The sequence below is a fragment of the Rana temporaria genome, chromosome 2 (assembly GCF_905171775.1).
Source record: "Rana temporaria chromosome 2, aRanTem1.1, whole genome shotgun sequence".
In the NCBI taxonomy this organism is placed as follows: domain Eukaryota; kingdom Metazoa; phylum Chordata; class Amphibia; order Anura; family Ranidae; genus Rana; species Rana temporaria.
The window spans coordinates 285,849,065-285,862,530 of NC_053490.1; the positions used below are offsets into that span (position 1 = coordinate 285,849,065).

Genomic DNA, 13,466 nt, shown 5'->3' on the forward strand with positions numbered 1-13,466 from the left:
TCGACATAGCGTCGAAATGCTGGCTCCACCGAGAAACGAGCCTGGGAGAACAGCAGCCGATTCCACAGCGCGGAGATGCGTCTTTACCCGGCCCAGCAGGTAGGAGGACGCTCGGGAGAGAGGGATTCCAGCCACCTAGGTGTTCTGAGGTAGCCACTATCCCAGATACACCTAGCAGGGGGGGGTTTCCAAACAAAGTTTTCCTTCAGCTCCCCCCCCCCTCAATACGGGGAGACCCTCTGGACAGGCAATAGCCTCACTGAGCTCAAGGCCTCCCAGGACCCATGGCTCGTATTCCAGGAGGGGGACCACCAGCCCCAGGCCTTAGGTCTTTTTAGAAAACAAAAAAACGTTTCGCTGGGGGAAACACAATCATGAACTGAGGTGCACGGGGAGGGGCGGGGTTTTTAAACCTCTTTTTGATTGTGTTTCCTGTCAGGTGAAGCCAGTCTACTCTCAAGGTGCCGTCCTGGAAGACGACTCGAGAAAATATGTTTTACTCACCTGGAAATGCCTGTTGCTATGCAGTCCCACAAAATCTGCCTTTGACATCATCTCTCTCTAATGCTCCTGGGAAATGTGTGTCATCATTTCCCAGGATGCAGTGCGCTACCCAATTATCACTCCCCATCCAAGACTTCCAGGAAGTAAGTGCTTGTGGGCTTCACAATGCCCACAAGCAAAATGACAACGGTGTGGACATAGTTTTATAAACTATCTTTTTTTAATAACTATGCGGAGCGGCGGCGGATTGTAAAATAGTAAGTGACCGGATTTATATTATAAAAACGCATGATGAAAGGACATACATTTAAAAAATGCTAATTGTGGTTGGAACCCCGCTTTAATGATTAATTTATGAATGTATGGATATTTAATTAATTCATGTATTATTATACCTATAATAACGGCCTATTCAACCCACAGTTTGAGTCTTGAATATTATTTTATTTGATATATTGAAGTTCTGTCTACAATCCCATTACCTTTACTTCCTGTCCCAAGCCAAAACAGGAAGTGATAGGAAATCCCTGGTTGTCATAGGGTAACCAGAGCTTGGGTCCCCATTTGAAGGTTTCCCCTCTATTCCTGATTTGGAGATAACCCAAAATTTGGGATTTTCTTCATATTTGCCGATAACAGTAAACAGGATAAAAAGAGAAGGTGATCCTCTCTAATGGGGGGCACAAACAGCAATTAAAACCAGCCAGGTGTTTTCATCTCTCTTGATTCTATCCAAAATTTAAAAGAAACGTTTTGCCTTTACTTATTAAAGGGGTGGTAAATCTTCGTGTTTTTTCACCTTAACCACTTAAGACCCGGACAAATATGCAGGTAAAGGACCTTGCCCCTTTTTGCGATACGGTACTGCGTCGATTTAACAGACAATTGCGCGGCTTGCGACGTGGCTCCCAAACAAAATTGGCGTCCTTTTTTTTCCCACAAATAGAGCTTTCTTTTGGTGGTATTTGATCACCTCTGGGGTTTTTATTTTTTTCGCTATAAACAAAAAAAGCGATAATTTTGAAAAAAATTCAATACTTTTTACTTTTTGCTATAATAAATCCCCCAAAAATATATATATAAAAAAAAAATGTTTTTTCCTCAGTTTAGGCTGATACGTATTCTTCTACCTATTTTTGGTAAAAAAAAAATGTATTAATATTTTTTTTTTACTACTAATGGCGCCGATCAGCGATTTTTTTCATGACTGCGACATTATGGCAGACACATCGGACAATTTTGACACATTTTTGGGACCTCTGTCATTTTTTACAGCGAAAAAGTGCTATAAAAATGCACTTATTACTGTGAAAATGACAATTGCAGTTTAGGAGTTAACCACTAGGGGGCGATGTAGGGGTTAAGTATGACCTCATATGTGTTTCTAACTGTAGGGGTGGGGCTGGACGTGTGACGTCAGTGATCTTCTTTCCCTATATCAGGGAACAGATGATCACTGACATTGTCACAGTGAAGAACGGGGAAGGTGTGTTTACACACACCTCTCCCTGTTCTTCAGCTCTTGTGACCGATCGCGGGACACTGGCGGCGATCGGGTCCGCGGGTCGCGCGGGCGCAGAGCTTCGGACCGGGTCACAGGCGCACGACTGGGCACTTAAAGAGGTTGTACCCATATGAGATTGTGCCCAGCCGTGCCATTCTGCCGATGTATATCGGCGTTAGGCGGTCCTTAAGTGGTTAAAGCAGTTGTATAGTCAGATTTTTTTACTTTTACCTACAGCTAAGCCTATAATAAGGCTTACGTGTAGGTAAAAAAAATCTCCTAAACCTGTATGGTTTAGGAGATATTCCCCTCGCATGTGCACTGGGGATTTTTGGCTGAAAGCCCAGCAGACGCCGGACCTTGCCAGAAAAAAGGTCTCCAGCGCGCATGCATGAGTGACGACATCGCGGCTCCAGCCACTCACAGCATGTCAGCTACCTCGGCGTGGACCAGGTGAGATACCAACGCCTCGTTCTAAAGTAAGTATTTTATGCGGTGCATACTAGCTCATTATGCCTTACAGGGGTATGCCTTACTGGGGTATACAACCGCTTAAATGCATCCAATGCATTAAGGTGAAAAAACACCTTGTAGTGTCCGCCTACCCCCCCTCCCCCGTTTTACTTACCTGAGCCCTGAATTTCTGTGGGCACGATCCAGCGTCACTCTCTCCACGGCTTCTCGGCTCTTCATTGGATAAGATTGATAGCAGGGCAGCCGTTGGCTCCCGCTGCTGGCAATCAAATCGAATGAGGCGGCTGCCGGGGGGCAGAGGCTGAGTTTTAAACTTGGCGTCTATGTACGCCGAGTTGTATGACACAGGAGCGTGCCCGCAAGGTAACCCCATTGGGAGAGAGCTTCCCAGAGTGGGTTGTCTAATGCGGGGAGGAGCCGAGAGATGCCGTGGGACCCCAGAAGAGGACAATCGGGGCCACTCTGTGAAAAACGAACTGCACAGTGGAGGTAAGTATGACATATCTGTTATTTTTAAATAAAAACGAACCTTTAATATCGCTTTAAATGTGTTTTTTTTTTTTTATTGGAAAAATTATAAATATCGCAGGAAAGAAGAATTTATGTACAATAGATAACAGGTAAAGTACTGTGAGCATCGTGAAAACTATTATTGAAGAACATATAGCTGGTTACATTTTACTAATCCCTATGAAGCAGTGTGTCGATGCCTGTGTAGGGGACCTGACAGGAAAGAGTTACACATACATAAGTTTACACCCAGGGGAACTTCCCAGATAGGCGTGTTAGTATTGCGTGCTACAGTGAGATCAGGTGCAGAGAGGTTACTTACAGTAGTAAGTCAGGAAATCCATCTGAAAAACACGGTAATAAGGAAGAAGCTTGTAATGTAGCCATGCGTATTTTGCAGGAATGGACCCTTTTGGTCATGTTGGGGATTCTGGATTGTGTAGCAGGTATGTGACTTTATTTAAGTACAATCTTAAATACCTCCATTTTATCTATTATTTAAGTACAAAGATTTTAGGGAGACCTTAGGATACAATGCAGGGAGGTCAGCCCGGCATGGACTACGTGGCTTTACAAGCACGCTATATTGACAAAGAGGAGAAAGGGAAAAAAAAAACAAGGACACAAAAACAATATTAGATGTAGTTGTGCAAATATGTAATGACGGTGAAAACTGGAAGGTGGGAGAGTGAAACTAGAAATGAGTGTATAGGTAGACGTGAAGTATCCAGTCAGAGGGGAACACTGACAGCAGGATTAGGTGAAATAAATGTAGTCATGAGAAACTGTTACCATAGTAGTGACAGTAAACATAGTGCTAGATTAACCGTAATAGATTTATACAATGCAAAAAGATTTCCGTATAAGACTGCGTACACACGAGTGTCAATGCTTGGCATGTCTTCCTGATACGTCAGAGTTGCCAATCCCATTTTATTTTTTTGGAAAGCATCCAAAAACACTAACACATCAAATATTTACATGCACGTCTCATCAAACATGAATATTAGTCTACTTTAAATCCATGACTGGTAATATTTTAAAATATATGTTAACGTGCAGACACTTTTTCACCGCATCCAATTCGCAATAGCAGGAGATTTTGACCTGCTCTCTATGGAGCCGGTTCACATATCTCCGCTGCGGCTCCAGTACAAATTTGCACAGGACCCCTGTGCGTCTTTTGGCCCGTTTCAGGTCCGAATTCAGCCAAACATTCGGGCTAAAATCGGACCTGAAACAGTGAATGGGGACGCAATGGACCCCTGCTGGGAGCCGCATGCGGCGATGGTGTAAACCCAGCACAACACCAGTGAAAAATGGGCATTAAAAATTTAGAACATGCTCTATTTTTTGGCGCCGTTTTTCACGTTGTCGTTTATCACGTCATGAAAAGCGGTCGTGTGTAGGCTTTTACGACGAAAAAAACATGCATGCTCAGAAGCAAGTTATGACATGGGAGCGCTCGTTCTGGTAAAACTAGCATTCGTAATGGAGATGGCACATTCGTCACGCTGTAACAGACTGAAAAGCACGAAGACTGAAAAGCGCGTATCGTCTCTCACCAAACTTTTACTAACACAAAATCAGCAAAAGCAGCCCAAAGGGTGGCGCCATCCGAATGGTACTTCCCCTTTATAGTGCCGTCGTATGTGTTGTACGTCATCGCGCTTTGCTAGAGCATTTTTTTTTTCATGATCGGGTGTAGGCAAGGCAGGCTTGACAAGAATCGGGTTGAAAAAAACGTTGTTTTTTATAGACCATTAAAAATGGTCGTGTGTACGCGGCATAAGAAAAAAAATGTTTTAGTAAAGTATGAATATCCATATAGTAGGAAAACTCTACCTGATGCCAGGTTTACAAACCATGTATAAAGCTGAATAGTCAGTGCCAGTGCTCTATCCCCTGTTCTTGTTGGAGTTCCTTTAGGGCTCATCCAGACCTATGCGTTCTTGCTCAGTCCATTAATGTGTTGTGCATGTTGAATAGGATTATAATGCAAAAGAATAGACCAAAAAACAGACAAGCATTATTTGTTCTAATGCAGAGCACAATATTTAATTTTAAAGCATTACTGTGCATTGTGGTGCACATAAGACACATCTGCATTGGAGTAACAGTAGGTTTGGAAAAGAATCACCCCCTTTAAAACAATCACATTTGGTGTTTTGCAGCATGAAAAAAAGACAGACACAGGTTTTGTTTTATTCATCTGTGTTTACTACTGTAACGTAACAAGTGAAAGATATCACACCAACATGTCAGAAAAAATAAAAAACAGAATCACTGAGTTGTAAAAAGGATCACCCCCTTGTGTCAGTATTATGTTGGACCACACTTTGCTTTAATTACAGCCTTTAGTCTTTTGGGATATGTCTCTACTAACTTTGCACATCTAGGGCCATATTCTCGTAGATATCCGGCGGGCAGCGCGTAAGCCATTTACACTCCGCCGCCCCAACCTACAGGAGCAAGTGCTGTATTCCCCAAACACTTGCTCCGTAGTTTGGGGCGCCGGAGTGTATTTGGCTCGGCGTATCCCCGCGTATCTCCAAGGGGGCGGCTTCTATTTAAATTAAGCGCGCCCCCGATTCTAACGAACTGCGCATGCTCCAGTTCTCGGCATAAAACGTCAATGACGCCGACGTGTGCGTCATTGACGTAAAGCCGTATTCAAGAACGACTTAGTAAAACGACGTACCCGACGGGAAAACACGACGCGGACCCGACGCCATACTTAACATGGCCTACGTGGGACTGGCGTAAGGTTACCCCTCATATAGCAGGGGTAACCTTACGCCTACGCAAACGACGTAAGCGACGGTTACGCGACGCGAATTCGTTCGGGAATCGGCGTATCAGGCTCATTTGCATAAACAAATGAGACCTGAACGTAAACGCCACCTAGCGGCCGGCGGAGTAATTACATTTAAGATCCGACAGTGTAAGTGACTTACACATGTCGGATCTTCAGTGTATCTATGCGAAAATGATTCTAAGAATCACTCGCATAGATACACTGGCCAAAAAAGAGAGATACGATGGAGTATCCTGAGATACTCCATCGTAACTTTACTCAGAGTATGGCCCCTAGACTTTTCAATAGTTGTCCACTCTTCTTTGCAGAGCTGCTCAGGTTTAGTTAAATGTAATATTGACCATTTGTGGACTGCAGTCTTCAAGTCATTCCACAGATTTTCTGGGCTCTGATTAAAGCCTCGTACACACACTTAGATTTTCAGACGACCAAACGTCCGGTTTTTCGTGGCATGCTAGTCTTGTGTCGAAAGTGAAGAGGTTATTTACAATACGAAAATTTTCATACAACAGAATACAGCGCCAGAAGTTATATGTTGAATAGTTTTGTATTTATTATTTCATTTCTGAGCATGCGTAGTCACGATTTTTTTGTATGAAAACCGTACTAATGAAACGAAAATCGTATGTTGAGTTCACATCCAACAACAATTTTATAGTCTGCACATCCAGCTTTTGTCTGATGAAAAAGCAAAATCAGCTGTCGAAGGCAACTAACTAAGGATCCAACAATCGTCAGACAGCTTTTTGTACAAATTTTTAAATCCGATTTTCGTATCGTGTGTACGGGCCTTAAGCCAATTAAATGGCGGAAATCCAATACAACTCACTATCCAAATACCACCATTCCTACAGTAAAGCATGGAGGTGGTAATATCCTGTTATGGGGGTGTTTTTCTGCAGCAGGAACAGGAGTGCTTGTCAAGGTAAGAAGAAAAATGGAAGGGGGAAAATACCGCCAAATTCTTAAGGAAAATCTGCTGCCCTCTGCTAGAAAGTTGTCAATGGGAAGAAAGTTTACCTTCCAACATGACAATGACCCAAAGCACTCAACGAAAATTACCACACAGTGATTGAAGGAGAAAAAGGTGAACATCCTTGCATGGCCTACTCAGAGCCCAGACTTAAACCCCATTGGAAATCTGTGGAATGACTTGAAGATTGCAGTCCACAAATGGTATTTTCTGAAAACGTGGGCCCTGGAGAATACAATAATGGTAGTTACAAATGTTTATGTTACATAATAGTAATTCCATGGTTTATCAGGCACACATTTATAATTAACCACTTCCCAGCCAGCCACTGTATATAAGCAGCGGGACAAGCATTTATCCAGTAGTACGTACCTATATGTCCTCCCCGGATTACAGTAGTATTGGTAGTAGTAAATGAAGGTTTGCCTTTGTTTGCTAATGTGATCGCTTGATCAATCATTCATGCACAAGAACAGTGTTAGAACCAATTGCCTATACAGCCACTGCACTGCTCTGGTGACAGAATTTAATAAAAAAAATATGTAAACATTTTTTTTACATACTAGCACCAGTGCAAGTGCATTGTCACTATGGTGACATTGTACTGCTGTGGCTGTGATCATGTACAACGACTGTCTGTTCTGATATCAGTGTAGCCAGTCAGTGTCCCTAACCACCACTGTACCAATCAGTGTCCCTAATCACTGCCACTTTAGTAGCAGTGTCCCTGATCACTGCCACACCAGTCCCAGTGTCCCTGATTACTGCCACACCAGTCCCAGTGTCCCTGATCACTGCCACACCAGTCCCAGTGTCCCTGATCACTGCCACACCAGTCCCAGTGTCCCTGATCACTGCCTCACCTGTCCCAGTGTTACTGATTATTGCAAAACCAGTCCCAGTGTCCCTAATCTCTGCCTCACCAGTCCCAGTGTCCCTGATTACTACCACACAAGTTCCAGTGTCTCTGATCACTGCCGCACCTGACCCAGTGTCCCTAAACACTCCAGTTCCAGTGTCCCTAATCACCACCACACCGGTTCTAGTGCCCCATATCACTGCCTCACCTGTCCCGGTGTTACTGATTATTGCAAAACCAGTCCCAGTGTCCCTGATCTCTGCCTCACCAGCCCCAGTGTCCCTGATCAATGTAAAACCAGGCCCAGTGTCCCTGATTACCGCCCCACCAGTCTTACTCACCATAAGGACTCATTCACATGTGCAGTGCTCTTTGAAGAGTGATTCAAACACAGATAGCATTTTTACAGGCAGTGAGGAGGCATTTTATTGCCTCCTCACCACCTGCTTTATCACCTTGGACCCTGTACAAGTGCCCCTATACATTTGAATGGGTGAAATTGGAGGGCATACAAGGGGTATAATTATTGGCAAAGCATTGCAGCCACAGCATGTGTACACTGCCATCTCTAGCTTTTGTAGCCAAAGGGGGTAACAGTTGAAGGGCAGTCAAACCGTGGCTCAACCGCAAGGTTTTATCAACACCCCCCAGGTCTGTTTATTGACTATGATTCTGCCTGCTGCTTGTTCCTACTCTTTGCCTGCTTAGTGACCACGTCTCTGCCTACCGCCTGAAATGACCCATCTGCGTGTGCGACTGACTGTGTTCATGCGAGACACCAGTCCAAACCATCCCCTATAGACAACTGCACTCCTGCAAACACAGGAAATCTTTTTTTCTGTAATTCCTAGTCAGTGAACATGGCAATCCAGGGAGCAGTCATGCATCACTAGTCTAGGCTCACTTGGCTTGAATGGATGGGGACTGTTATAGGTGATGCTACACTAAGCTATATTCCCTGACCACTCGTATAGAGGTGACTATTCGAGTACATTGGTTTTGATACAATTGCTTGATTTGTGAGACACACAAAAAACAATGTCTGGCACAAGTCCAAACATTAAAAAATCTCTGTGGTATCGTCATACTTGGAAGGAGTAGCAGAATGTGTTTTCTTTGGTAATTCTGCCCAAGAATGCCCACGTTGTGTGTAAAAAATATCTTATTCAGTTGACAACTTTGGACCTCTCTGTGTGGTTAGGCTGTGAAAAAGTCTCATACATGTCGTATTGCCATACTCAGAAGGAGTAGCAGATTGTGTAATTCTAAGTATGCTGTGTGTAACAAATACCATTAATTGACAACTTTGTTTGAAAAAAAAAAAAAAATTAACTTTCATTATGCATTTTCTAAAACTCATGTGCCTAGACTGTGTGTGAGAAATAACTTGTTTAACCACTTCAGCCCCGATTTGACTGCCCAAGAGCGGGCCATTTTTTGCGATTCGGCACTGCGTCGCTTTGACTGACAATTGCGCGGTTGTGCGACGTGGCTCTCAAACAAAATTTACGTCCTTTTTTTTCTCACAAATAGAGCTTTCTTTTGGTGGTATTTGATCACCTCTGTGGTTTTAATTTTTTGCGCTATAAACAAAAATAGAGCGACAATTTTGAAAAAAAACTATGGCCCGGATTCAGAAAGCTTTCACGCTGGCGTATCTATTGATACGCCGCGTAAGTTTAAAGATGCGCCGTCGTATATCTGCGCGGTATTCAGATACCTAGATACGCCTGAAATCTGGCTTCAGCCGACTGACGTAAGTCTTAGTACGCCGTCGTATCTTGGGTGCATATTTACGCTGGCCGCTAGGGGCGCTTCCGTTGATTTACGCATTGAATATGCAAATTACCTAGATACGCTGATTCACAAACGTAGTTCTGTCCGGCGCATCTATATACGCCGTTTACGTAAGGCGTCGGTCCGGCGTACTTTACCCCTCATAAAGCAGGGGTAAGTCATGTTAAGGTATGGACGTCGGAAACGTACGAACAGCATCGTATTTTACGTTGTTTGCGAAAGTCGTACGTGAATGGGGCTGGGCGTAGGTTACATTCACGTCGACAAAGCATTGAGCCGACGTATCTTGGGGAGTATTTGCGACGTGACTCTGAGCATGCGCGCGCATGCGCCGTTCGATCGCCTATTCATTTGCATGGGGTCATGGCTAATTTCAATACAACACGCCCACTGCCTGGATCATTTGAATTAGGCGGGCTTACGCCGGCCCATATACGCTACGCCGCCGTAACTTCGGGCGCAAGTTCTTTCTGAATACACTACTCGCCTAACTAAGTTACGGTGGCTAAAGATACACGATTCTTTCTGAATCCGGGCCAATATTTTTTACATTTTGATGTTATAAATACCCCCAAAAAATCTATAATTTTTTTTTTAACAGTTTAGGCCGATACGTATTCTTCTACATATTTTTGGTAAAAAAAAAAATCACAAAAAGCGTGTATTGATTGGTTTGCGCAAAAGTTATAGCATCTACAAAATAGGGGATAGATTTATGGAATGCTTTATTATTCTTTTTTTACTAGTAATGGCGGCGATCTGCCATTTTTATCGTGACTGCGACTTTATGGCGGACACATCGGACACTTTTGAAAATATTTTGGGACCATTGTTATTTTTACAGTGATCAGTGTTCTAAAAATGCACTGATTACTGTGAAAATGACACTGGCAGTGAAGGGGTTAACCACTAGGTGGCGCTGAATGGGTCAAGTGTGTCCTAGGGAGTGCTTCTAACTGTAGGGGGATGGGCTGTGTGTGACACGACACTGATCACGCTTTGAAAGGATATCAGATCTCAACGGGCAAAAATCTCATGCTGGAGGCTAGGTTCACACTGCTGCAAATTCAAAGTCGCGGTAAAATCGCGACACTGACCCTAGCCAAATGCAAAACTAGTGAAAAACTGTCAAAAAAGATGAGTAGGGAAAAAAATGTCAGACACCTCCACCTGAAAAAACATTGGTGTTTTGGAGGTCGTCTCATTGTTGCCCATCTAGTGCACATGTTGTTACTTGCTATTAACAGCAAAGCAGCTGAAACTGATTAACAACCCCCTCTGTATACACCCCTCCCCCTCCGCTACTTAACTGACCAAATCAATATCCAAGAAGTTCTGATTCAAAAGTGTTCCTTCAATTATTTTGAGCAGTGTATATACGTCCTTCTGCCTGCCTGTACCATTCTGCCGACGTATATCATGGCAGCCCTGGGCATTCCACACAGTGAAGATTTATTGATTTATTGGGAGCTGGGAGCTCCATGTAAAGTAAAAATAACCCATTATGAAATTGATAAAATCCCAAAGAAAAGCCACGCACAGATTTTGTCTTCACGGGCAAAACTTTAATCTTTAAATGATACAGTACATGGATGCAGCATCGGCATACCTCTCAACAGTTAAAAAATTCAATGCGGGACATTCTTTACATTTGTCTGTCATGTGCCGCTGGTCGGATCGAAGTTGTTGAGCGGGGGGGGGGGGGCCGCGGGTCGGATCAAAGTTGTCTCGTACCTGTGCACAACTGTGCATGTCCGGAGTTGTTGAGCGGGGGTGCCGAAAGGTCGGATCGGGTGCCCCTGCTCAAGTTGTCTCTGTCTCACAGCTGTGCATGTCTCCCCTCAGACCACGTGCTCCTCCTTCTTGCACAGCTTTGTGTGCGGGAAAATTAACCCGTTCGCGGGACTGCGGGAGGATGCAGCCTGTGCGGGAAATTCCCGCAGAATCCGTGCTGGTTGGGAGGTATGCATCGGTCCAATTCTGTAGCAGGGCCCTGCCGCCTCCAAGCCCAAGAACTGAGCGATCACGTGACCTACGATCGCTCAGTTCTCAGGTCTGCTCTGGGCAGAGAGAGGCGACTCTCAGTCACCACCCTCTACTATGACTCTCCAGCTCTACCTGGACAGGAATCTGGGTGGATCTCAACATTACTGTCCGGATTCTCTATAGGTCTGGAGCAGCTGTGAGATGTGAGCTGACAATGGACTTTAGCCCACTGTCAGCTGATTCTGGGACGCAGAAGTTGAAAAGTAAGTGCACTCCTGTGACCCACATAAGATGTATGACTAAACAAGCTTTAGCCATCCTTCACTTATAATCAGCCAACAAGATTAAAGCATTAGTAAAGTATTTTTTTTTTTAAATAACAAACATGTCATACTTACCTCCACTGTGCAGTTCGTTTTGCACAGAGTGCCCCGGATCCACGGCTTCTGGGTCCCTCGGCGGCTGTCTCTGGTCCTCCCTGCAATTAGTCACCACAGTCATGCGAGAGCTCGCATTGTGGTCACTAATTGTGGGCGCGCTACTGTGATACAGCGAGCGGCAATAGCCGCTCGCTGTATCACTCGGCCCCGCCCCTCGGTGCACCGCATCACTGGATGTGATTGACAGCAGCGCCAGCCAATGGCTGCGCTGCTCTCAATTTATCCGCTTCAGCCAATCAGCGGCCAGGCTGAGTGGCGAATAGAATCGCAGGACCGTGCGTGGGACTTTTGAGGGGTCAGGTAAGTATAAGGGGGGCTCAGGGGGGGGGGGGGCAGCAGTATCAGATGTTTTTTCACCTTAATGCAAAGAATGCATTAAGGTGAAAAAACCTTTTCCTTTACAACTCCTTTAAGCACATGGTCCTGTCCCCAGCACCACCTCTCTAACATGGTTCACCTGATGGGCATAATCATACAAAATTGCCTTGAAGGGAGTAGGGTGACAGAGGTGAATTTTGCACTGAACACAGACTTATGCCTCGTACACACGACCGGTTTTCCCGACAGTAAAACTGCCATGTTTCCTTTTTGTCTGGAAAACTGGGCGTGTGTATGCTCCATAGCAGTTTTCCTGACGAGAAAACTGCCTGCAAAAAAATTAAAACCAGCTCTCCTTTTTGCCGTTGTGATTCCCGGTGGTCTTTTTCCCGTCGCCAAAACCACTCGTGTGTATGCTTTTCCGAGGGGAAAAAAAATGCGCATGCTCAGAATCAAGTATGAGACGGGAGTGCTCGTTCTGGTAAAACTAGCAATCGTAATGGAGATAGCACATTCGTCACGCTGTAACAGACTGAAAAGCACGAAGACTGAAAAGCGCAAATCGTCTCTCAACAAACTTTTACTAACTCAAGGACCAACTAAAGCAGCCCAAAGGGTGGCGCCATTTGAATGGAACTTCCCTTTTATAGTCCAGTTGTACGTGTTGTACGTCACCGCGCTTTGGTCGGGCGGGATTTGGCATGAACGTCTGTACGCAAGGCAGGCTGGAGAGGAATCACGTCGGGAAAAACGTTGTTTTTTTTCCTGACAGGAAAACCGGTCGTGTGTATGAGACATTACCCTTGATTTGTGTCATCTTGATTATAGTATTGCACAGCTTGAAATACTTCTGTAGCAGGACTTTGAAAAGTTCCACGTCATCTTGAAATGCAAGATATTTTCTTATGTGTGGTCTGAGGTCTGCCAAACCTGTTTCTGTGGTTGTTTATATAACTTGTGCACCAGAAAACAGATCTGTACATTTCAGACATCACATGAATGTAAGCTCAGAGGCAGGTGAGTCACCTCCCTTGGGCACAGTGGTGGCAAGGGTGCAGCTGTGATGGAAGCATCCATTTCATGGCTGTGTCTCAGCTGTCCCTGCACCTTTATTAGAAACTTGTGATAAACAGAGTGCAGAGGACAGCTTTCACATGGTCAGCAGAGCCCTGTTAATCGCTTAAGCCCCGGACCATTATGCAGCTTAAAGACCTGGCCACTTTTTGCGATTCCGCACTGCGTTGCTTTGACTGACAATTGCGCGGTCGTGCAACGTGGCTCCC

At 44.7% G+C, this 13,466-nt stretch overlaps 1 protein-coding gene across 1 annotated transcript in view; it reads left to right on the plus strand.

Moving 5' to 3' along the window:
* Positions 1 to 3,240: 3,240 nt before the first annotated feature.
* IFNLR1 (interferon lambda receptor 1) overlaps positions 3,241 to 13,466 on the plus strand; it is a 61,591-nt gene continuing 51,365 nt past the window's right edge. The window contains exon 1 of the mRNA XM_040337182.1: positions 3,241 to 3,438. Coding sequence (XP_040193116.1) covers positions 3,378 to 3,438 — 61 coding nt within the window. The 5' untranslated portion in view covers positions 3,241 to 3,377. The remainder of the gene's footprint in view (positions 3,439 to 13,466) is intronic.